Here is a 25,937-nt window from a genome sequence, read left to right as displayed (position 1 = left end):
AGGAAAAAAACATATGTTTAAAACTTCAATAAATTAAGAAAAAAGTTTTTTTCAGGAAGCACTTAAAAGGATATTCATTTTTCTTGGGTCCTTCAATTTTCCAGTTAATATCAAATAGGTTGACAACAGATCTTAATTGAACCAGAAAAAAAAAAAAAAGAAACTCAGTTATAACTCCTTCTTTTACACAGGCACACTCTGATTTGAATGTTGGTAGGGCATTTTGATTACAGAACCATGAGTTTGTTATTTAAAAAACAATATACAGTATGGAGGCTCCTCAAGGAGTTAAAAATAGAGCTATCCTACAACCCAGCAATTGCACTAATAGGTATTTACTCTCAAGATACAAATGTGGTGATCCGAAGGGGCACCTGTACTGCAGTGTGTATAGCAGCAATGTCCACAACAGCCAAACTTTGGAAAGAGCCCAGACGTCCATCGACGGATGAGTGGGTTAAAGGAGAGGTGGTGTATATGTACAATGGAATACTACTCAGCCATCAGAAAGAACGAAATCTTACCATTTACATCAACGTTATACTGAGTGAAATAAGTCAATCAGAGAAAGAAAATTATAGTACGGTTTCACTCATATGTGGAATATAAGAAGCAGTGCAGAGAATCATAGGGAAAGGGAGGGAAAACTGAATAGGAAGAAATCAGAGAGGGAGACAGACCATGGGAGATTTCCTAACTATGGAAAAGAAACTGTGAGTCAGTGGAGGGGAAGTGGACAAGGAGATGGGGTAACTGGGTGATGGGCATCAAGGAGGGCATGTGATGTGATGAGCACTGGGTGTTACACACAACTGATGAATAACTGACCTCTACCTCTGAAACTAATGATCTACTACTATATGTTGGCTAACTGAATTTAAATTAAAAGAAAAACTACATACAGGCATCGCACAAGTAAGACAAATTCCTGACTTGAATTTTTTCTTGGTAATTCTTCTTTCTTTTCATTCTTTCTGAAGGATTTAAAAATCTATATATAAGAACATGAATTTTACAGTTACTCTAAAAAAATTATGCTACAGTCTGGGAGCTATCAGTGGTAGGGGATCATTCTGAAAGAATAATGTAAAATTTTAAGAATGATTTCCTAAACTTCAAAACTGTCAGCCAAGATGGGTTTATTAAGAAGAGATAATAGTCACAGGGAAGATTGGTACAAAAAGTTGAAAAGAAACTTGTGAAGATTACTGACAAAAAATAAATTATTTCAAAGTCTTAGAATAATTTTAGCCATGTTCAAATTCTATAAACTGTAAAATAATTCCCATAAAAAATAGTCTCACAAAGCACTTCCTAATTCTTCCTCATTTCTACTGGCACCCTGATTCTTTCTGTGTAGGCAATTTGCATATGTATGGCATGCACTTTAGGTGTCTATTATCCAAATTAACATTTCTAGGCCATATCATTCCACCTTACCCTAAAGTAAGGTATTAAACTGCTTCCAAGGCACAGATAGGTGACTTTCTCATAAGCACCTCAAATATAGCAAAAGCTGAGGATATATTCATTTCAGCACTAAAGCTCATGCTCCTTTTGTTGTGCACAACAGTGGCTAAAAGGAAAGACACGATATACATATTAATCATAGTGACCAGGGATTATGAGGCCATGGATGGATGCAATGGACATGAATGAAGAAAAGTTTGCCCGTCGAAATGAGCTTGAATACCTGAGCTGTTTTCAAATCACTACCACCAGGGAGAGCAAGAGCAGAGGATTTTGTCTCCCAGGACGCCTTTGGCAACTTCTGAGGACGGTTTTGTTTGAGACAGAAAGGTGCTAGGCCATCTACTGGGTAGGGGCCAGGGACTCCTCCCATGCCAACACAGAAACCCTGGTCTTGAATGAGACACAGGCATTATATTATTTAACAGTTTCTCAAATAAGTCAGGTAATTTGCAACCATTATTGAAAACCATTGAAAGTTTGGAGAATTGGTTCTCAAATATACATTAGTTGAAGGCTCCTATTAAAATCCTTGAGAGCATTAAAAAAATAATAATAATATAAAAGAAAGGAAAGACACCATCCACCTAATTGATAATCTAGATATACGACTCCTTGTCACTCAGTACCCTCAGCTGTTATAAGACAGAGTCTGTTCAAATCCGTGAATCTGCATCATTATGCTCTAATTATGTCTGGAAGTCACTGAAATAGATAAAACTTGTAAAAAACTTATTTTTATATTGTTCAATCCTACTTTCTCAATTAACAGAAATATATATATATAACTCTACCACCACAGTAATGCCATTCTTTCCAAAGAAAAGGGAAATACATACTTTTGCAGGTATGAGGTATAAAAGTACATATCAAATAATAATAAAAATAATACCGATTTTCATGCACCTACTACCAGGCTTCAGAAATAGAACATTCCCTGTGTCTTCATCGTCCATATAGGTTCCTTCCACTCACAGCCCCAAAGCTCCCTTCCAGAGATATCTGCTGCCCTGGATTGTGTAAGTATTCCTTTACTTTCCTTTATGGTTTTGCTACATAGGCATGTATCTCTAAAAATATATTATTTAGCATCTCCTGGATTTGAACTTGCTATACATTGAGTCAATCTATGTGTAATCTTTTTGTGACTTCTTTCCTTCACTCAAAACTACATTTTTTCAACTATCTATTTTCATGTGTTATTCATTTTATAGCTTTACAACTCATTTGTAAACATTTGTTTACAAATGTACTATTAATTCCATTTGGCTCTTTGGACATTTGAGTTGTTTTTCATCTCTGCTGCCGTGAACACTTGTGTGCCCATACTTGCCTGTGCTCACAGGAAGAACTTACCTAAGGTCTGTATCTGGAAAGGAAATCACTGGGTCGTAAGATGCCCATACCCATATTTAACCTTACTAGTCAATGCTAAATATTTTTCAAAATAGTTTCAGCATAAATACCTACTTGCCTCTAGGTGAAAATTCTCATTTTGGTTTGGTTTACAAGTTCTGGATTACAAAGCAGGTTGATCATATTTTCACTTTGTTTTAACCCATTTATGTTTTGTTTATGAAATGTCTGTTTATGTCTTTTGCTCATTTAAAAATTTTTATTAAGTTTTTGAAATTTAGTTCCAATCTAGCTAACATGTGGCACACTGTATTAGTTTCAGGTGTACAATACTCAACAATACTATACATTCTATATGTTGCTCAGTGATCATTATGGTAAATGTTCCTTGAGTTCTCTTTATGTATCTCTCCCCTCCCCCACCTCTCCTCTGGCAACCCTCAGTTCTTTTTTAGTTAAGAGTCTGTTTCTTGGCTTTTCGCTTTTCTTTTCTCCTTTGTTCCTTAAATTCCACATATGAGTGAAATCATATGTTATTTGTCTTTCTCTGGCTGACTTATCTCACTTTCTTTCCCTCATTTCTCTATTGGATTCAGTGCTATGTTTTGTTTTCCTTTTTTCTTTCCTCATTGATACTAATCCTTTATTTGTTGTATGTGTTGGCATATGTTTGTGGCTTCTATGAGGTTTCATCCTGACACTCTTCTCCTGCTTGTTTTTATGCGAAATTCATTTTTTTTTCCCAGAATAAAAAGAAACAATGTAGATACCTTTCCAATTTCACATAGTAACTGCCTCTATTATTTTTGTATAGTGTTTTAAAATGCAATACGTAGCTTTTTGAGATTTTTGGGTTGTTTCCATCTCTTACTTTCATCCAGACTTTCACTTTTACCTTTATTGCCACGTCCTGTTCAGTTTGCTTCTACTCCCAGAAGATGTCTGTTGGTGTGGAGTTCTCTCCTGGAAGGGAGCTGTGGTTGGGCAGTTTAAATGAATTCATAGGAACGAGACTATTCTAATTCCCTTCAGACATGACCTTCTGCCCTTATTCTCCCTGGCTGGTCAAGTGGTCAAAACTCCTCCCAGCTTCAGCTGCTGACTTCAGATGCCCTGTGTGTTTTCTAGTCAGTTTTTCGGCCATTTGGGGTTTCTTCTGTTCTCAGTGTTACCAGATGCCCCAGGGCTACCTCTGTTTCTTCTTAAACAGATGTTGACACCATCCTTTGGCTCTTGGATGTTTGTCCCCAGCTGCTTATACTTGGGGGCTGAGATGATACTTTGTCATCATCTTTTATGTGTAAACAATGATCATGATTTTTTGGCTTTGCTGTCTAGTTGCTTTGTCTGTTTTTGTGGGGATTTGGGAAGATTCACAATCTATGCTTGCACCATAATTTACTAGAATCACACATTGGCATTTCATTTCGTATCAGCCACTACATGTTACAATTAGTTATTTTTTTTAAATGACATGAACACACAGGCTTTTTAAATCTCAAAGGCCCAACAGTTCAGCATCTTCTTTTAGATGAGCACAGATGATATTAACTATTATCCCCTAGATCATACATGCTAACTTAAAAAAAAAACTATACTAATAATAAAGATTGCTGTAAATCTCTGCTATATTATAGAAAATCAACACCCAGGAGAAAAATATGTACATGTAGACATATAGATAATCTCATAGGGTCAGTATGTCATGATGGTTAAAAGTATAGACTGGAGCCAGATTGCTTGGTTCAAGTCCAGCACTGCATGTTTTAAGAAATTTTGAATTCCCAGAAACAGATTAATTTTCTGAGTCCTAGCTAAAATCACTTAACCCTGCCATGCCTCAGTTATTTCATCTGTAAAATGGAGATAGTAATGATATATTTACTTCTTACAGTTATGGCAAGACATAAATAGCATGTCGTAAAGGCTACACAAGTGTTGGCTAGTATCACCAGCTACTTTTCCATTAGGATGTCCACATTCACTAAATATAACTCTCACATCTTGAATATGAAATTAGTAGGAACATTATGATTAGGAAGCTCTCATTTGCTATGTAGACTCTTTCAACCCCAACATTTTAACCCTGCCCTTTCCAATGTTAGACATGCTTCACGTCATCAGGTGAACGGAGGGAGGATCAAATGAGAAGGATAAAAGTATTCATGTTCCTGTTTAAGAAGATCATTCCTCAAAATTAAATTACTCTGTGTTTGGGCCATATGACTTAAGTAGAATTTTAGATTATATTCTGACCCAGGTGTTAATACTGTGACACCTGGAGATAACTTCAATTCCCACCCAATTAAAATATGTAACTTTCTCCCCAATTTTCCAGCATGTTCCTTTTTTTTTTGCTTCACAAATGGAGACTTTCTCAGAGACTCATTATAAGTAAGAGGGCTTCCTCTGACTAATTCCTAATTACTGGCAGATTCACATCCCCAAGTGTTTAAAGTAATTTTAAAATGAGAAGAAAGAGATAAGTCTTTACATGCTTCAGGAAATTTTGAATTCTCCGAATGCTGATTAACTAGTTTTCTGAGTTCTACCTAAGGTATATGAGAAAATGAAACTCCATTCCCATTCACTTCACATTCCTTGTGGTTACGTGAGGGAAAAAAAAATCTTAAACACCTTCATTCATTACTATGCCTTTTGAGCTCTTTGTCCCTTTAATCACTGAAACATACTTTTAAAAATTGGGAACAGAAAATTAACTCTGTGACTCAATTTCTTTCCTGAATTATAGCACAGACATTTCGATGCCCTTCTTTCTCACTTAAAACATCATCAAATTAAAATTCCCATGGGATGTCTCTAGCCCTCTCATCTTCCTATCTTTTAATTCTAGGCTGAAGCATGGGGCTACGCTGTATAAATGTCAATAACTTTTCTGTGTAAACTGGTGAGCGCTGAAGTGCTGCACACCCCAGGGTATCCTCCACATAATAGCCCCTAATCACGGTTGAGCTGCGACCAGCCATACTGCCTGCTGATGATGTCTAGTCACCTTCCACCCAGGGGACAAAACTCTGAGTCATTCTTTAAACCTCAGGGTTCTGTACTCTGCCACAGGAAAGAGAAAGTGTATAATGCCAAACAGGTCAACATCATCAGGGCAAGTTTTCATGCAGCATTTTTTGTGTGTTTTTTTTTTCAATATACTGAATATGGATGACAACATAAAACATGCAGACCACTGATGCATATTTAAATGAGCTCATCTGTGAAACTACCCAAGACTTCATTTGAAAGACAGGGAACAAAAATGAAGAGAAGACTGAATTGGGTTTTCACTGAGGCATGAAACAAGTAGGAAAGACAATGGACATAACTTTTTTTTTCCCCTAAGTGAATTCAGCAGAAACTACCCAGCTCTCATCAAACAACATCCTCTTCCTTCTGGGCCTACAGCTGAAACATATTTCCTGGCTTCTCTTATAGTGAGATGCGGCCATCCAGCTATTTTAGATAAGGGAATGTGTGTGGAAGTCATATGAGCCACTTCTAGGCCTGGTACAGATGAAATATTCTCATGCCATGGAATAAGCTACCTGCTGGTTGAGTGTCAATGTGGGTGTGACAGTGGAATTACTTACCACAATCTTGTTTTCCTATAGGCTACATGCGTACCTTCCCAAATGAAGGTCAGAAACCCCAGTGAAGATTTTATGTGAAGGAGAAATGAACTCTGTGTTAAGTTATAAGATTTTGAGATTTCTTGTTTACAGAAGTTACTGTTAACTAATACAGCTAGGGTCCTGGAAAATACAAAATGCTTCTGAGTATAGGTATGCCTGTAATATACATCATTATATATAGATTCAGTTGTTTTAAAAAATTGCCTTAAGAAAAAACTGCTAATCTAAGAATGTATACACACATACTTACTTACAAACATGTGTATCTATTGGTCATTCATTCATTGGACAAGTGAGTACCTATAAAAATATAAACAACACTAGTGGGTGAGTCACAGGATGCTTTGTCTATATCACTCACTATTGCACACACATTCGCAAAATGCTGCTTGGCACCTAGGATAAACTCAGAAATATATTTTGGATATATACACACACAAACTTCAGCTCAGGACCCTTCTCTCTATTCTTTTCCCAGAAGTCCTCATGTCTCCCATAAGTTCTACTATCTTCTAGATGAGACCACACTTTCCATCATATCTCTACCCTGGATACTACTTCGACTTTTTCAGCTTATATCACAATCACTACATTTCTGTCTGCATTTCTGACTCTACATCCATTATCTCCCTTCTGCTTTCTCAAAAAAAAAAAAAAAATAGTCTCTCTTTTTGCTTCTTTTTTGTAACAGTATAATTTCCTATCTCTGGTGCTTACAAAATGGGCATCTTATGTGAATTCTCTGCCTCTTTCAAGCCATTGTGAGTAGCCTATCATTATTTCTGTAAATTTCTCCTTTGTGGTATCTCACATATCAATTTTTCCCTCCTTTCATCCCCATCAAGGCTATTCCCATATTTCTGGGCTATAGACCTTGGATATGAGGTTTTGCAGTAGTGTCTGAAATCTACCACCAGAGCTTCTCCTCCCAATCCATTTTGCAGATTTCCCCTAAAAGGGACTCTCAAAAATCATCATCATGCCCTATTTTGTGACTATTAGATAATCTCCCTTAAGAAACAGTGCTTTCAGGACTCCTGGGTGGCTCAGCAGTTGAGTGCCTGCCTTCGGCTCAGGACGTGATCCCAGGAACCCAGATGGAGTCCCACATCGGGCTCCCTGCATGGAGCCTGCTTCTCCCTCTGTCTCTGCCCCCCCACTCTGTGTGTCTCTCATGAATAAATAAAATCTTTAAAAAAGAAAAAAGAAAGAAAAAAACATAACAGGGCTTTCCATTGCTTAGAGTACACAGTTTAAACTTCTTAGCATAATGCTATTGAAGCCTGTCACAAGAGACCCTATCTCTCAAAATTAAGGATTCAGATTCCATGAATCTCAATTAAGGGAAAGGTCAGTGAGTGTCATCTAATCCCATTGTCCCTCTGATTTTGAAAATTATATTTTAGTCAGGCTCACTAAATGGCCTTCTTTCTACATCATTTATACTTTTCCTACAAAAATTCTCTTAATACAGTCCCCTCCTCTATAGCTATTTAAATCAGAGAGTGTAACTAAACTATTTCTTTTTCTTATTCCCTCCTATCTCATGCCTAGGTTTAGCACTTTCTCCTTATTCTAAGTTTTTATGTGTATGAAACTTTTGAAATTACCCACATATTGCATTGTCAATGTCCATTGATTTCTGATTTAAACTGCTCCCAAGATATGCCTTCTCTCTCAAGATAAGCATTTTACAGGTGTATAAATAAATACAGTCAATCTTCATTATTCACAAACTCCATGTTTGCAAATTTGCTTACTTGCTAAAATTTGCAAATCAATAATTGCAACATTTTCATGGTGCCTCATGGAGAGGCACAGAGCAGCAACAAGTCTGAGTTGCCCCATAAGGGCATTCCCAGCTGAGGTCAAATAAGGTGACATTCTGCTTTCTTGATTCAGCTCTCCTACTGCCAACGTATCCTTTTTACAGTCCCTTTAGAGCCACATTTTCCACATTTTTGTGCTTTGTCTTGGAGATTCTTCTGTTTAAAATGCCCCCCAAGTGTAGTGCTGAAGAGTTCTTGTGATCCTAAGTGTAGGAAGACTGTGATATGTCTTATGGAAAATAATGTGTTAGATAAGCTTCTTCAAGGCATGAACTGCAGTGGTGAGAAGGCATGAGCTCAATGTTAATGAATCGACAGCATGTACTAATAAGGAAGGTGGCTTTAAATTGAAATACACACAAAACACGATTATATTCTGATGAGTTGATAAAAATGTGACCTAAAGCTCACAAGAGCCACATCTGTCTTTCCCCTAGGAGCAATGGTTCAATATTCATTAATTTGGTGTATGTGGCACCCTCATTGAATGTAACTACTGCGGGACGCCTGGGTGGCTCAGCAACTGAGTGTCTGCCTTGGGCTCAGGCCGTGACCCCAGGGCCCCGGGATCGAGTCCCATTGGGCTCCCTGCATGGAGCCTGCTTCTCCCTCTGCCTGTGTCTCTGCCTCTCTGTGTCTCTCATGAATAAATAAATAAAAATTTTTTTTTAAAAAAGGAATGTAACTGAGATCCCTGGGTGGCGCAGCGGTTTGGCGCCTGCCTTTGGCCCAGGGCGCGATCCTGGAGACCCGGGATCGAATCCCACGTCGGGCTCCCGGTGCATGGAGCCTGCTTCTCCCTCTGCCTGTGTCTCTGCCTCTCTCTCTCTCTCTCTGTGACTATCATAAATAAATTAAAAAAAAAAAAAAGGAATGTAACTACCGCATATAAGGAGAGTGACTGCCTATGTGTGTATGTGTGTATTATGTGTATAATGTATGTATATATAGGCATGTATATGTTATATTTATGTATATAATTAAATCTTCATCCAGTAGTGAATATAAAAATATACACATATGCTGTCATTTAAAGAGATGAAGAAAGAAAAAAGAGGAGGATGTAAGAGATTGGAAAGACTGGGTAAGAAAAGGGAGAGGCGGGAGAAAAAGTTCCTGCCTTAGCTGTTCCTGTGTTGCCATCACGTTCCCTGAGCTGGGTATCCCCTCCTAGGTGGTTTTTAATATGTACAAAAATGATAACAGTAACATCCACACATTAGTATGATTATTAATGATAATACATGAAATTATGATGCTGGTGACAAATTTACTCAACACTCAGACCGTGACAGGCTCTGAGTTAGTACAATTTTGTGGGTTATTTTCTTACTTCCTAGGAATTTTGTGGAGATTCTGCAATCGTATCCCTAATTACAGAAAACAAAAAAGCGTCTAACTTAAGGCGCCTCTCCAAAGTCCACAGATAGCAAATGGAAGAAAGGAATTTAAATTGTCTGACTCCATTGGCAACTCAACTACTGCCTACCCTCACTGACCACAATCCGTCTAAGTCTGCATTGCTGGGATTTTGCCATCCGGGAAGGTGGCACCAGGCAAGCTCTGGATCGCAGGGTATCAGAGCAGAGCTACACACTGATCTAAAAGCTCTTCCGTAGGCCTGTCACCTTTAAATAAGCTTTTCTGTCCTCTCATGAATGAAGTCAGGAAGGGTTACTCTTAAGAAGAATGATTTCTGATACTGGTTCTCTCAGGTATACAAGGACAAAAAGTAAGTCAAAACTCCTAAATTTCAAAACATGAAAATCATGAAATTGATTTGGGAAGCTTTTCCTTGCATTAACAGAGCCAGGGTTTTGAAGTCAGATATATCTGAGTTCTAGTGCCATTCTAGCTCTTCCTTAGCCTTATACAATTGTGCTCAGTTAGGATCAGTTTTCTTATCTGTATGGAATTACTGTTAGTAATAGAAGTAGTTTTAATAGATTATCCTATTGCTTCCATTGGGGCTCATCCTCAGATTGAACTAAATATTCCTCACTGCCAAAATCTTTAAGAGTTTTCTAATCATCTATATATATAATCATTAATTAATTAATTAATTAATTTCCTGTTTTTGGAATATAATAGAAAGCAGAAGAAAAAGGCGGGTTTTTTTTTTTTTTTAAATCTGATACCATCAAAAGAGATTGAAACTCTCAATTCTAAAATGATTTCCCTCAAATTAGATTGGAGGTACATAAATGAATGCTTAAAGATATTTGTTCTTCAAAGTTAGAGGCAGCTTTGACAAGCCAAATTAAAAAAAAAAAAAAAAAAAAAACAAGTCCAGCAGCTCAGCAAAATTCCTCCTGTCTTCTCACATCTTTCACTACAAAATCTGTTACTTAAGAAGCATGTGAAAATCACTCTGAAAAGCAAAGGCATATTTGTTTCTCTGAAGTCATAAGAGAAAAATTTAATAGCTTACAATGAAATGATTTTACAGAAGTCTTAGATATTTTACTCTTCACAAATGAGCAGAAAAGGGGGCCTGATATACCCCCAATAACCTTCCATTTGTCACGGTTTCTAATGACTCTGTGAGCTAGCCTAATTATTCCTCTTCCAGCTAATGCATCTCTGTAGGCCACCGTCCCCGTTCGCATAACGCTGATAGAGATAAAGGCCGCTTACCCACTGTTGATGTCATCAGCCCGGAGACTTTTCCCAAGGATGTCACCATCACTCATATATCCACCAACGTCAACTTCAGAAGACATGTCCAGGTCACTGCTTGCTTTCTCACTCATGTCAATTTGTGATAGATTTCCCAGCCGAGAGACAGCTGCTCGACGGAGAGGCGTCGTGTACATGAACCTCGAGGGGTCCGTGTGGATGAATCGGCCGGTGCCACTGCGAGGGTAGCCAGCCCCCAGGGAGGGAGCATCTCCAGCCTGAAGTCGAGGACATGCCTGACCCAGCCTCCAGGTCATGGGAGTGGGTCGGCCTGTCAGGTTGGGTATGGTTCTTCCATTCACTTCTGTTGTCACAGTGCTGTCAAATGTTGTCTCCAGGGTGCTGTTAAACAAATGAAGAAATAACTATAATTCACTTGGTATCATAGACCAAGACTATGGTCTACAGGAAAGGCTAGAGCGGAGTCATTTCTTAGAAGTACGTCATTTGCATGCGAGTCAAATTAGGCATTCATCATGAGATGCAAAACACCTCTGCACATGTCAGTGTGGGAAGGGGCATTCATTTGAAGTCTGTTGTTTTGCATTTCTGCTTTCAAAAGAAAGGCCATCATCAATCATTTTACATGAAACAGAATTTTGTTTCACAGTTTCAACAAACCCTTAACCTAACCCCAAAGGCTTCCCAGAACCATCCTGGAAGTGGAGTACAATTATGTTTCATGGTCTATCCCTCGCCCATCGCCGACCCCCTGCTCCCACCCCTGCCCTAGATGCATTTCAACTGCAACTTTGCCTTGCTGTCTGTCACAGGCATGAAATCTACTTAGTAGTGATGGTGGTAGTTTCAGTGGCTAATTCGGTTTGAAAGGGACACTACATGGAAGAAGAGATGGATAGGAGAAAAAAGTCCCTGGGTCTGTCCTAAGAAGTCACCAGATGAATGCCATGTAAAATTGACGAAAATAATAAGGAAACTAAAATTCTTTCTTTATCCTTATAAGAGGTTAGGTGCTTGGCTGTTATTTTTCTCTTTATATATAGAACTGAGAAAAAAACCTGTGGCTTATCTGGGTCCCACGAAGACTGGACATAGTCTCCTCTAAATTCTGCCTCAAATCTGCTATGTTTTTAACTGTTCTCATTCTTCTTGTTTCAGGATCTTCACCTAGAAAAGTAACATAATCATAAATTTATTAGTCAAGACATTTACTGGTCTTAGAATAATTGTCTACCTAGATAAGTAATATAAATTCCTCTCCTTAAAAGTAAAATAATAGGTAGGGAATTCCAAATGCTTACTGCCTGAAAATTATGTCTCCTTTCTACAAATAAAATGTGAATAGAAACAAACGTAACATTGGAAGTAATAATGGATAATAAGGAGTGACGATAATACAATAATACTTTGTAGATTCATGACCTAAATCATGCAAAGTGACAGTGATTAATTCAGAAATATATTACACAGTACTCTCTCTTGCTGAGTTTAATTTAAAAATCTGGAATTATTTGGATTCTAATTATCCTCATAATTACCTCTTCCTAGGTATAGTCAGAATAATAAGATGAACTTACCTTGTACAATTACACACTTGGATTCTGGGAAATAAGAGGCCTTTTCTTACAGAAGCAGTACCTTTGTAAGTCTCCTATTAACATTGGATGGCTTTGTTTTTAAATATTTGTCACTTTTTACAGAGACTTACAGCATCCACACCTAGATGCTCGAGTTCCAGGAGAGGCTCTAGCATCTAACCCCCTCCTGTGTTTAACAGGCATGAAACCAGCAGCTTTGCCAGTGTGACAAATGCTAGCCTTGCACAACCACTACCTATCATTTGGAGGGAGAGGTGCCATTAAACCAGTCTGATTATGGACATGTAATACTCCCAAGCGAGTGGCCATCTGAAACTGGTCTATCTGGATACTGAGAAGAACACGGGGAGACAGTAGGCGAAGTACAGCTTCTGTTCTGTTCAGTTTGGGCTCAGAAGGATGTCCAGTGAGGAGAAACTTTAGTAAGAAAGATGAAGGAGAAAAGAAGGGAGGTAGGGGAAATGGATGGGCTAAGGGGATCAGGGAAGGGAAGGTACGAGAAGGAGGAGGGAAAAGAGGAAGGCAAAAGAAGGGGATAGTGGGAAAGAGAAGGGAACGAAGGAAAGGAAAAACAGAAGGGCAAGTGAAGGTAGGAAATAGCATTGATTAAACTTCTGTATGAAAACTGTCACACGGAGAAGTCAAGATGCATACCTACAGGCTATTTCAAGAATGTACATAGATAGTTAACGTGCTCATTTCCTTACATAGAATTCATGCCAGATTTAAAAAAAAATACACAGTAAATACACTCACTTCACCTGTATAATATAATCATAGAATTGTCAGGGGTTTCAAAGAATGCCCCACCTTTCCTCTCAGCCAGTGAAGGAACTCATCTATGCCTCCCTTGGGAGGTAGTCATGGGCCTCTGCCTGAAGCCTCTAAGATTGGAAAGGCATCGTCTCCAGAAGAGATGGCTCCTTCTGCTATTGGACAGGTCTCATTGTGAAAACATTTCCGAGGATGAATAATTTGCCTGCCTTTCATTTCCATCTGCTGGTCCTAGGAGCTCTGAAGGTGACTGAACAACTCTATACCACCTTCACCACAGCAACCACCTTCACCACAGCAGTCAGAGACTACAAGACACCAATTGCTCATTCCCCAATTTTCTTCTTCAGCCAAACATCACTGCGTTGTTCATTTTTCCTCATCCTGGATGGTTGCCTAAACAACCACCATTCTGCTGCCTGCCTGTTTCTACTTTTTAATTGACAAAATACTCGAATGATTAAAGGAGGTTTAGCAATAGCATTATTATTTCAAACTTTAAGAATACAAAAAACGTCCTTAGATATATTGTCAAGATAGAAAAATAGATGTTGAACCCTCCTCGTGCACATGGCACAAACTTCTCCTACACTAATTCAAGTCCTGCAATCCTTAACCTTATCAATTACCATCACTTTAAAACGCAGAGCTGGTAATGACCCTTGAGATTCTAATTATAATCCCTTGGAACTTTTCCCTACCCTTCTCATAAATATAGCAGCATATTTGAGAAGTGGTGATAAAGAAGCCCACTTTTTACTTCCAAATAATCTGGAACTAAAAGAAGATAAGAAGGAGTTTGTAAGGAAAATCCTAAAGGGCAGATGACTTTTACTGGAGGGAGGAGGAATATAGTTATTGACCTTACACAGGTTGTACAATATACCATTACACATCCCCTGGCCCCCTCCCCTCTGTGAGAACTTGCACATTGTGCTCAGGCTCTATCTCAACCATTTGTCAACTGGCATAATATTAAAAACATTTATATTTGCATTACTTTCCATATATTCTTAATGTAAACTATAGGAACATTTTATTTTCAGAGATTCCATTTCAGTAGATTTTTTTCACATCTTCATCTTCTATTTATTTTTTATTTTTTTAAAGTAAGTTTTATTTATCCATGAGAAACACGCAGGGAGAGAGAGAGGGTGAGAGAGAGAGAGAGAGAGAGGAGAGAGGCAGAGGGAGAAGCAGGCTCCATGCAGGGAGCCCGATGCGGGACTCGATCCCAGGACCTGGGGGTCACGCCCTGAGCCAAGGCAGATGCTCAACCGCTTAGCCACCCAGGCATCCCCTTCGTCATCTTTTAAGTGTTTCTTCTCCTGGGGTTCCTGGGTGGCTCAGTTGCCTAAGCATCGGACTCTTGGTTTTGGCTCAGGTCATGATCTCATGAGTCATGGGATCGAGCCCCACGTGGAGCCTGGAGCCCAGGTCAGGCTCCTTGCTCAGCTTGAAGAATCAGCTTGAAGATTCTCTCCCTCTGCCCCTTACATCCACATGCGTGTTCTTTCTCAAATACATAAATAGATCTAAAAATACATAAACAAATGTCCTTCTTCCAATCCAACAGGCATCTTAGATCCTTGGCTTTTCCAGCTGAATCCATTTTTGTTTATATAGCTTCTCTCGTATTTCAGAACCACAACTTCTTTTCCTCCTTTGGTTTCAGGCATCACAACACTCACTCATACGGCACTGCACTGTTCATAACAATCAGACAAATGGATCTTTTCCTCCCAGACCTTACTGAGCAAAACATAGTTGCTGCTTCATTCATGTTATGAAGGATAACGTGATTTATCATGTTATGCAGTAAATTTATTGCAGTAAACGTTCTCAATGACCCACAAAAGTCAAAATACAACTAAATACACTTACAACCCCCTGAAGGATTACACAAATCTGAAACATCCTATAAATTTGTATCCAAATGATGTCTAGAAGATTGAGGGAGAGGTGGGAGTCTCAACTGATAAGGCCAAATGTAAAAGCACAAGTAAAATGTAAAGCACGAGTAAAATAAAAGCAGAAAAAAAAAAACCACGTATGATAAATTCATTTAGTCATGAAAGTGTTGTATCTCCTCTCACTTCCATAATCTCCAAGCCACTAAGGCTCCCTTGGGACCTACTCTCTGCCCCACTTAGAGAGGACACTTTACAAGCCATGAGAAAGCAGTTTGCAACAATGTTAAACACTCAAAGTGGATTCCAGAATGTACCATTTTGGAAAATGTGTGTAAATCTTTACTATCTTGACAGTCAGGAAGGAGGCTTCCTTGAGGAAAAACAGTGGCTTCTACATTTTTTTTTGCCTCGGACAGAGGAGCCACATGATCCGTGTGGTCCTGCTCTTAATTTTTAGGCTTTACATTGTAGGCTTTATGTACATTGTAATTAACACCGCTAGCACTATCATCTTTTAATAAGGAGTCAAATTTTCTGTGAATGAACCTGATTCACAGAGAATTATGTCCTCTACCCCAACTCCTTGGCAAATGTTATTATTTAGAGTATTTAGAGTACAGCTGCCTGATTTATTTTGAGAACCCTAATTTTGTAGATGACCCCAACAGTCATTTGGATGGAAATTAATTTTCAAATCTTCTTAAGCCAGATACTTGGAGCAGAAAATAGCAAAAAAAAAAAAAAAAAAAAAAAAAAAAAAACATGGCCAATCACCTTTTAAATAGTCTCCTGTATAGCTATAGCACAGACCCTGGTCTAGTCTAGTAGGATATTCAAGATTCAAGAGTTGAACTCAAGGAACCCTGCCTAAAAATTAACTTGGAAGAGGCCATTTTGAGTCAGAAGCAGAACCTAGGCAGGCACATGGCAGAAATGCTGCAATTCCTGTGTGCTCTGGGCTTGGATATATTTACCCACATAACACGCATCATTATTTAGGAAACTGCATTGGAGCGCTTCATTATCCTGATAGGATTATTCATGTCACAACTACCTGAATAAATAAATTCTTCCTTACTTTCTCACTTGCATTTTTGACTACTGGCATAAGTTGGGGAGGGGGAAGCCTTAAAAAGAATAATCCCATAAATATAATAAGCAGCTGCTGAGTTTAAGAATCATGGAACACACAGGCTTCTATTGAGAGATTACCCTCTGACAGTAATGCTCCAAGTTATTTATGCACAAAAGGCATATGTCATGTATACACCCACGTACAGCATGCTATAATTTAACAGAGCAACCAAAAAATACTGCCAGGGGACTGCTTTCTGTTCATATCTTTGAGAATACTTATATAAAAGGTCCTTAGAACAAGATAAATGCTACTATTTTACAGTGAAAGATGAATATTATTTGATTGTACAGTTTCAGAGGATCGAAAAAATAAGAAGGTTCTTCAGGAGTAAGACTCCCTCTCTTGCCTTTGTACTGCTTAGAGGTCTTTTATGAGATACAGTTCATCACAGAAATCGCACAATGGTGAAGAAGTAAATCTCCTATGTCTGAGCACCTGGTGTATTCAGATTCAGAAATCACTCTTCCCACAACTGTGGAAACATTACTCTCTTTGGAGCTAAACTGACATGACAAATTGAGCAGTATTTCCTTCTGCTGTCTCTCTAAGCTTTCTTCTTCTAATGCTGACTCACTAAGATTCTGGAAAGCCTCATAAAACCTCTTGCAACAGGAGGGTCTACACAGAGAATAAGAACACATCTACATTTTGCTTCCGTTGTATGAACAAGAAACAAAGACATCACCGGTCAGGCTTAAGTCTTTCCTATGTGAGGAGTCTCATAGGAAGTTTTCTTGTAAACACACATATTTGCAAAATATGATGCGGTCAATGGCTTAAAACTTAAGGATTTTCGAGGAGGGGACTGTGTGATATCAATGTACTTTGGTAGAGCACTCAATTAGGGGTAACAAGCAGAACACCTACAGTCTGGCTATTCAGGGAGGTAGTAAAGTCAAAACTGAAACAAAATACAAGAATCACTTTAGATATCTTCCTATCTAGTTAATGTGAGATCATGTCAGAAGTTATTTAAGACTTGGGTCATCAAAAAGGCCTACCTACTCTGTAAAGTATCATAATCACCTACACAGTAGTTTAGATAGTTGCAATGTGAATTTTTTTGCCAAACACAAAAAAAAAAAAAAAAAGAAGAAAGAAAGAAAGAAAGAAAAGAAAAGAAAAAAAGAAAAAAAAAAACCCAGCAGCGTGTGAGTGAAGCTGTCAAAAGATGCCTGCCTGTGCGTTTCTGCGAGTGTTACTAGCATCCTAGTGCCTGTTGTGGGAGCCCCAGGGGCAGCGGCAGAAGCCCCCTAGACACAAAGTTTGCCCAAGAGGCTCTTGGCTGCTCACCCCCTCTTTGTGGCGGGGTCACCTCGCGGGAAAGTACGTAGACGTCTAATTCCCGGGCAAGCATCAGGTCGGCGGCCCTAGGGCCCGGCACCCCTTTGCGGAGGCCTGGACCGGCCCGGGAGCGGCCGCGACCCCAGCCCGCGCAGGGCGGGCTTTAAGGCTGCTGCGTCTCAGGGGTCGGCTCTGCAAAGGAACAACGGCAGCAAGTCGCTCAAAAATCATAATCATAATAATATATATAGAGAGAGGGAGAGCGCGGCCCAGGTTGTGGCGGCCACTCACCCAGCAGGTCCGCGCCCAGCGCCTGCTCCAGGTCGCCCAGCATCGTCAGGATCACGTCGGCGTCCAGGTGGGCCGCGCCCTCCCGCAGGCAGCTCTCGCCCTCCTCGGCCGCCCAGCTCCTGCCCGCGCGCCCCGGGCCGCCCTCGCCCCTGCCGCCCCCCGGGGAGCGGAGACCCGGGGTCGCGGGGTCCTGGGCCGCGCCGGGGCCGGGGCGCGCCCGCAGCCAGGACGCCGGGCTCGGCGCCCCGCCCGCCCTGGCCGCGCTGCCGAACCAGTTGGAGGGGCGCGCGGCGGCCCTGCGGTCCCCGTCGGCGGGGCTCACGCCCGGGGCCCCCGGCTTCCGCGGCCGCGCAGCTCGCCGGGCCGCCCCTGCCCCCGCCCCCGGCACCGAGAGCCCCGCCGGCCGCTGCATGGTCGCCGCGGGCCCGTCGCCGTCAGCGGGGCTCATGCTCGCCGTGCGCACGGGGGACGGCGGGGCAGAGGCCCCGGGTCAGCACCCCCCCCCCCGGGCCCCGCCAGGTGAGGCCGCGGGGCAGGTCGGTCAGCAGGTGAGGCCGCGGGGCAGGTGAGGCTGCGGGGCGGGTGCCTCACGGGGCAGATGCCAGCCCCCAGGTGAGTCCGCGGGGCAGGTCGGTCGGCAAGTGAGGCCGCGGGGCAGGTGCCGGCGGGCAGGTGAGTCCGCGGGGCAGGTGCCGGCTGGCAGGACCCGTCGGCGGCAGGTGGCGCAGGCGGCCCGGGTCGCGGTCCCGCCCCCGCGCGGCCGCAGGGCTCCGCCGCGCGGCAGGTGCGCATCCCCGGGCGCGAGCGGCCAGCGAGGCTGCGGGATGCGGGACCGCGGCCGCCGCTCTCCCTCCGCCCCCGCCGCTCCTGCGTCTCCGGAGCTCCACGGGGCGGGTCTGCGCGGGGCTCCGGGGGGCGGGGCACCGGGCGGCGGGGGAGGGGGGGGCCCGCGCCCTAGGTCGCCGGCGCTGCCCGGGGGCGGGGGGAGGCTGCGGGCGCGGGGCGGGCCCCCACGGCAGTGGGCGCGCGGCCACCCGGGCGGAGGCCGCCGGCCGCCGGGACCACGCCCCCCCCGCCCGGCCCCCGACACACGCTCGCGCTCTTGGACTCGCAGGACGAGCGACTCGCTGCCTCCCGAGGGCTGGACTCGTGCTGTAAACGCACAAATCAAAACCCAGAGTGTAAAGGGCCTAAAACCCGCAGCGTGACCCTCCCCGCTGGCGGGCAGGTAATGCGTTAAAGGGAAAGACTTCACCTCCTGCTCGCGGGCTCGTTATTCTGAAGCTGTTTCAGGGAGATCCCAACAGGACAATAAAACCCCAGGTTTCTTCCTGTAGGAAACAGCCAAGAAAGGAACTCAAGAGGTTTTTCCCCAATATCTTCACTCGAAGCATATAATTAAAAGTTGATGGCCAAGTATGCGGGAGATAATGATGTGACAAAAAATATATATATATATAAAACGCACATTATGGTTTTTGACACTGAGCATTTTTTCTGGTCTGAGTCCATAAATCTATTGCAGCAGCATCAGCTCTTTGTCTCTTCATATTTTAATAAAACCGGAAAACCTAGATGATAAATTTATTATATTTTTCTTGGATTGGTTGTATGTTTTACACCAGCGCCCTAACATTTTGATTTTAGGAAAACTTTTAAAACACTTATCAAGTCTATTCGGGGACCATATATGTACCACTTAGAGCTAAGGACAAGAGTATTCAAAATTTCTTTAAGGTTTTCTGCCCATAAACATGCCCTATGAAAAGGAGAGAAGCAGAGAGATACATAGAAGTATTTGTGCCACTCCAACTGCTAAGTCCTTATCATTTTCTGGACTAATATGATTAAATTACTTCTGAGTTTTCACTTCATATTGCCTACCTCAACTCATGTAGGGTAAATGCCCAATTTCTTGACTACAAATAAATTAGCATTAGAACATAAATTGACTATCCTTTACATATGATAATAACCTACTTTGCAAAGCTAATTAATTCTTATGACCAGGCCCACAGCAGATCATATCTAGGTTTGCTTTACACACATATGTAAAAAGGAATTAAATGAAAAGCAAATTTTTACAACTATTTATCAAAGAAAATTGCAATTAAGCGAACAAACCTGTGAATGCAAATACTGATTCTCAATTCTTCAGTCTTCAAAAATAAATGTTTTATATAAATATGCTTAAATGGTACAAATGTCAAATCATAGAAACTGATGATTATCCTTTTAAAAACATCATTTTACAAAGTGTTTTTTAAAAGCTCAAAATGCCACTACCCTCTGGATTCCTAAGCAATACATTTCTTTTTCTTTATTTGGAATCACTGTGACCTAGTGAATCACCAGCTCATGAGACTACAGTAAATTTATTGACTCTATAAAACTAATTTGTCTGACACATATTACACTAAAGTACACATGGAGTGTCTTGAGAGATTCACAAAAAAGGGAATTCTTATGCTTTGGACATCAAAATAAGTGAAAGCAATAATTACATTCTCCTCTATACAAAGGGGCTCATGTACCAATCAGCTTCAACCAGTGGCTCTCAAATTTTAATGTTCAGAACTCTTGGAGGACTCTTTAAGTTCTAGCTTGCTGGGCCCCAGCCCCATCCCTACTCATTCAGGGTCTGAAAGAGGCTTGAGACACTGCATTTCTAATATATTGCCCGGCGATGCAGATACTGCTGGTTCTGAGACCCCCGCTTTGAGAACTACCAGGCTTAGACTAGTGTTTCTGAAATGGGTCCCCCTTAGGGGACATTCAGCAACATCCGCAAACATTTTCAGTTGTCACAACTGGGGAGTGTGGTGCTTCTGGCATCTAGTAGGTAGACACCAATGATGTTGTTATAACTGCTACAATGACAGGACAGCCGCCTACAACAGAGTTATGCAGACTACAATGTCAGTAGTGTCAAGGTGGAGAAATTCAGGCGTAGATTCAGTTATGTTGAATTTACAAAGTTTTAGAAATTCTAGTGGTTTACAAAAACAAAGATGTGCTTTTGCTCACATTACTGTCCACTCTGTTGGCTGCAGCTCTGATCCAGGTATCACTTATACAAAGACCCATGCTAAAAGGGCAATACCAGTCTTCAGACATGTTGATCTTATGACAGAGGGACAGGATATGAGAGATCCAAGCATTGACTCTTAAAGCTTCTGCTCAGGGATGGCCCATGTCATTTTTCCACTTATATTTCCTTGGTCAAATTAAATCGCGGGGTCCATCCTGATTCAGTGGCTAATCCTCCAGTAGGGATGAACCCAGGAAGAGGCTGGTAAGGAGGAACTGGTTATTCTGAAGAAATGATCCCAATAGAAAACATCAAAAGGGTATTTTTGTTTGTTTCTTTACAGAAGATTATTGTTATCAACTTGTAGCTACAGTAGTTTTTCCCTCGGAACTACATCATCAGTTCATCAGTTTACCCTGAATGGCTGTAAGGAACCCACTTATTGCTTCTCTAGAGGCAGCTATACTTGCTTGCTCTGGAAGTGCATTCATATATGGGTATAATTCTACTTATTTGTATTCACCCATATATATGCGTATGATTCAAGGTGGAGGAAGAAGCTCCAATGCACAGGAGATGAATATATATAATCAATACTAAAAATGAGAATCACTCGTATTTTGCCAAAACTTACCATAAAGCACAGCTGCTATAATGTTCTAAAAAGGAATGCTTTTCAGCTTTTTAGTAAACATGATTATAAAGCGGCTATTTAAGTAAAAGATCAAAACTGATTTAAATTACCTGAGCTTGATTTCCTAATCTTTCTAAACATCGAAGAAACAGGCAACTTAAATGATCATTTACAAAAGTTTTAAATACCAGATACCATTATTCAAGACAAAGTCTGGTAAGCCAGAAAAAAGAACCCATGGAACCATTAGCTTATGCTGCTTAATCTAAATTCTCACTTTTAAAATGATTTCCCAGATTTGTCCAATTGTTTTATTACTTTTTCACAAATGGCGTGCCAGCTTTGCTAATACCAAGTCAGCGTGGCACTTGCAATATTTTTCAGTTGAGTATAAATTCTAGATAAAGGTTAAAAAGTGCATTAAACAGATGTTGTACGTGTTGGTAAAAAGCCTTATGCACAAAAAAGGGGGCAAGGGTGAACCTATATAAAAACAAACAAAAAACAAAACAAAACCAAATCCTAAAAACTTTCCTGAATGATTCCAGTGGACTAAAAAGTAAAGCTCACTTTGCATTTGGCAGGATCTCCTGGCACTTGATGATAGGGATGGTCTCTGAGGCCAAATTCTTTTTGTCAACGAATGTAAGAATGAAATCCAAGCCAAAGCAGTAAAATCTGAATCATCTTCCTGGCTGGACTTACACTATCGAGGTAGTGGCATGAATCTTAAAGGATAGGCTGGAGGCAAGAAGCTCACTCACTCGTTACCATAAATTGTTTAACATATTCCACCTGACTGTGATAATTAACAAAAGCCCCATTATTAGACTGGGTAAATATCACTAGGTCTCCTCCCTTAGAAAATGACAAATTTTCATTTAATATTAAAGACATCAGAGGGATAGAAGGTCACCAAATCGTAAAAGTCCTGAGCTTTCTCCAGTATGCCATTTTAAGTCACTCATTTCTGATACGTTTCTTCACATCCTATGTGTCTTCACACCATAATTTAACCTCATTTTAACTTCCACTATCATTTAATCACAAAGACAATGTTTTTTATGACTTCATAAGAATTACCGTGTAGATGAAAGCATAAACAGCTAAGCTTCCTGGCTTCATGAATCTTTCTAACAAACCTGCTTTTCAATGTGAACTATTCAAGTTTGCTCCTTACCAGTACCACAAATCCTCACGTCATGCATCTCGCAGGTCATGCAATAGGGATGCTTTTCATATTGTTTAAGCATGAAAAGGGATTTTCCCTAGGGAGTGTAACAGAAGAGTGCAGGGGAGGGAGGGATAATTTTAGGCATGGCTTGCTCACAGGGGCTCAGACATTTCCTACAATGACCTTCACCTCACTCTCTCTCCTGCTCTCGGTTCTGTTTCTCAATGTTTGTTTCACTTGAGGGTGAAGCTAACTGCCAGCAGCTCCAAGTTGCTTTTGTTTAGCTTTGGGTCTAGTGGAAAAACCACATCTCTCTTATAATAGTCTTAGGAAAAATTCTGAGATTTATTCTCATTGGTTCTGACTAAACTGAATTGGGTCAGATGGCCATTCCTGAATGAGTCACTGTGGTCAAGGGAAAAGGTGGTTCTGATTTGATCTGCTCGGGTAATTTCACTTGAACCACTTAAGCAGTGATGGATAGGACAATGGTTTCCTCCACTAATAATAATGATAATGATGATAATGATAATAATGATATCCTTATTATTATTAGCAGATGGGGCAAGGGATGCTGGTCAGGCAAAAGTATACCAAGACCTCAAGGTATATTTACCATGAACAAATAGTTCTTAAGATACAGAGCTTCTAACTAGATTAAGCTCCTTCCTCAAACACTACATGCAATTTCATATTTCTATTTTTATATTATTTTCAGGCTCCCTCGGATAGCATAGGTTTCAAAAATTCTTAAGACCTGGATCTTATCCTGCCAAGGCTAAATCCGAGTTCTGTATCATTAAGGTTAATTCATTTGGAGAGCAGGACAGAATTATTCCCCAGTGAGGCCCCAGCACCAACCATTAACAGTAAGAGTTCACCAGTAACAACAGCCCTGAAATTTCCCGTTGTAAAAAAACCAGTGAGCTACCAAGATTCCAGTGAACTTAAGAAAAGTTTCCAGTTTTATAATAAAAATATTAATGAAACTAATAAGATAAGTAGAATTTTTTTTCATATTGTTTTCTTTGAAGTTGTTTCTTTCTGGAATATTATTTTAAGCCCTATCTAACTCTTCACAGCTAACTTAGTTGTTCTCGAGCATCTAGTAATTTAAGTATTTGTGGTGTTGAAGTTTGTATCTTCTTCTTCCACAGGAGAGCTCATGTCCTAGCCCCATTTGTTTTCCCCACCCTTGGCATGCCCAACATGTGTAAGGTACCAGGTGAAGATGACTGAAAATAGGGATGGAGGACTAAAACTCTATCTCACAACAACCCTATAAGTTTATTAAACATCATAGTCATCTCACAAAAAAAAAAAAAAAGGAAACCAAGGAACAATTCAGCTCAATAATGGCAGCACAAAGGCCAGAAGTATGTTTTTCTACTTCCTAGAACATTTCACCTCCCCTATTTCGTATTATCTTTGAAGGAATATTCTGTGGGCTCAGCAATAATTTCACATGCTTTTGTGGTCCGTGTTTCTCTAGCAGCCAGAACATAGTAGCAACAACAGAAGTCAGGAGGAGAAGAAAGAAGGAAAGAAGAGGTCAAGAGAAGTTTTATTTTTTCAAATTAAAACTAGAGAGATGTAGCATCCAGAGGACTACAGAGAATGATCTGGAGCAGAGGGAGATATAAAGGAGGTAGAAGAGAAAGTAATCTGAGGAAAGGTGGAAAGAATGGGTATAAATGTTGCATGTAGGTAGATGTGGTGGTAGTGGTGAATAAAATGCTTTTCTCTGCTTTAATTTTTTGTAGCGAAGCCAAATTAAGGCCATTAGTTAAGAGAGAGGGTGGAAGAGCTGATATGATAAATTTGAGAAGAAAAGGTATAAAATTGTCATCTAAGAACTTGAGAGGGAGAAAAAGAGAGAGAGAGAGGAAAGAGAGAGAGAGTGGGCTAGAGAAATACAGGATGCTTGCTAGGCAGTATTAAATATTCATTAAATATTGAGGGTCATACAGCAATTGTACTGCTGGGGATTTACCCCAAAGATACAGATGCAGTGAAACGCTGGGACACCTGAACCCTAATGTTTATAGCAGCAACGTCCACAATAGTCACACTGTGGAAGGAGCCTCGGTGTCCATCGGCAGATGATGGATAGAGAAGCTGTGGTCTATGTATACAGTGGAATATTAGTCATTAGAAACACCAAATACCTACCATTTGCTTCAATGTGGATGGACCTGGAGGGTATTATGCTGAGTGAAATAAGGCAATCGGAGAAGGACAAACATTATATGGTCTCATTCATTTGGGGAATATAAAAATTAGTGAAAAGGAATAAAAGGAAAGGAGAGAAAATGAATGACAATATCAGTGAGGGTTACAAAACATGAGACACCTAACTCTGGGAAATGAACAAGGGGTAGTGGAAGGGGAGGTGGGCAGGGGGTTGGGGTGACTGGGTGATGGGCACTGAGGGGGGCACGTGGCGGGATGAGCACTGGGTGTTATGCTAAATGTTGGCAAATTGAACTCTAAATAAATAAATAAATAAATAAATAAATAAATAAATAAATTGAGGGTCATAAATGTAAAATCAATCACATCAACATGGGATGTGTTTTTCTCCAGGTTCATTCACTGCTGGTACGGAACAGGTAGAGGTGAATGTAACCAAGCCTGTGATTTCATCAAATGAATTGAGAAGCGAGCAAGTGTAAAGAGTATATGCAAAAGTCAAACTGCATTCAGTTACCACAGGAATTCAGCTGATTCCGGGCAGGGAAGAAAGAATAGGCAATTCGGTGAGGGTCAGTAAAAGGCTGTGGGATCAATATTTAGATCCCATTTAAATGGGTTTTTAAAAATAGGATCCATATTTAAATTAGAATCTAGAAATCCTAGTAGAACCATTGGTAGAGTAGAAACAAAAGAAAGAGCACTGAAAAGTCAAGAGGTAAGCAGCGAGAATTAGTGAGTTTATCGAGAAACTGCAGGGTCTGATGATGCCCAGATCGAGGGTAGGACCATGAACATAAGTAGCTGAGGAGGAATCAGAAGACAAGATCACTGGAAGAAAGGCCAGGGCATGCTAATCATTCTGTCATCACTGGTCTACCTGTGTACTCTCACCTAGGTTCTCCCAATCACAGTACTCAATTTGTAGCTTACTAATCATAAATGAATATCATCTTCCAGGAAATCTC

General features: G+C 40.7%; 1 protein-coding gene across 1 annotated transcript in view; it reads right to left on the bottom strand.

The window, feature by feature from the left end:
• NAV3 (neuron navigator 3) overlaps nt 1-25,937 on the bottom strand; it is a 357,285-nt gene that overhangs the window by 147,912 nt on the left and 183,436 nt on the right. Inside the window, 2 exon segments of the mRNA XM_055341892.1 lie at nt 10,937-11,320; nt 11,998-12,106. Of these exon segments, the coding sequence (XP_055197867.1) occupies nt 10,937-11,320; nt 11,998-12,106 (493 nt within the window).

Source organism: Nyctereutes procyonoides, unplaced genomic scaffold (genome assembly GCF_905146905.1).
Source record: "Nyctereutes procyonoides isolate TBG_1078 unplaced genomic scaffold, NYPRO_anot_genome, whole genome shotgun sequence".
NCBI lineage: Eukaryota > Metazoa > Chordata > Mammalia > Carnivora > Canidae > Nyctereutes > Nyctereutes procyonoides.
The sequence above is the reverse complement of the archived record's forward strand: the minus strand, read 5'-3'. Positions and strand labels throughout refer to the sequence as shown.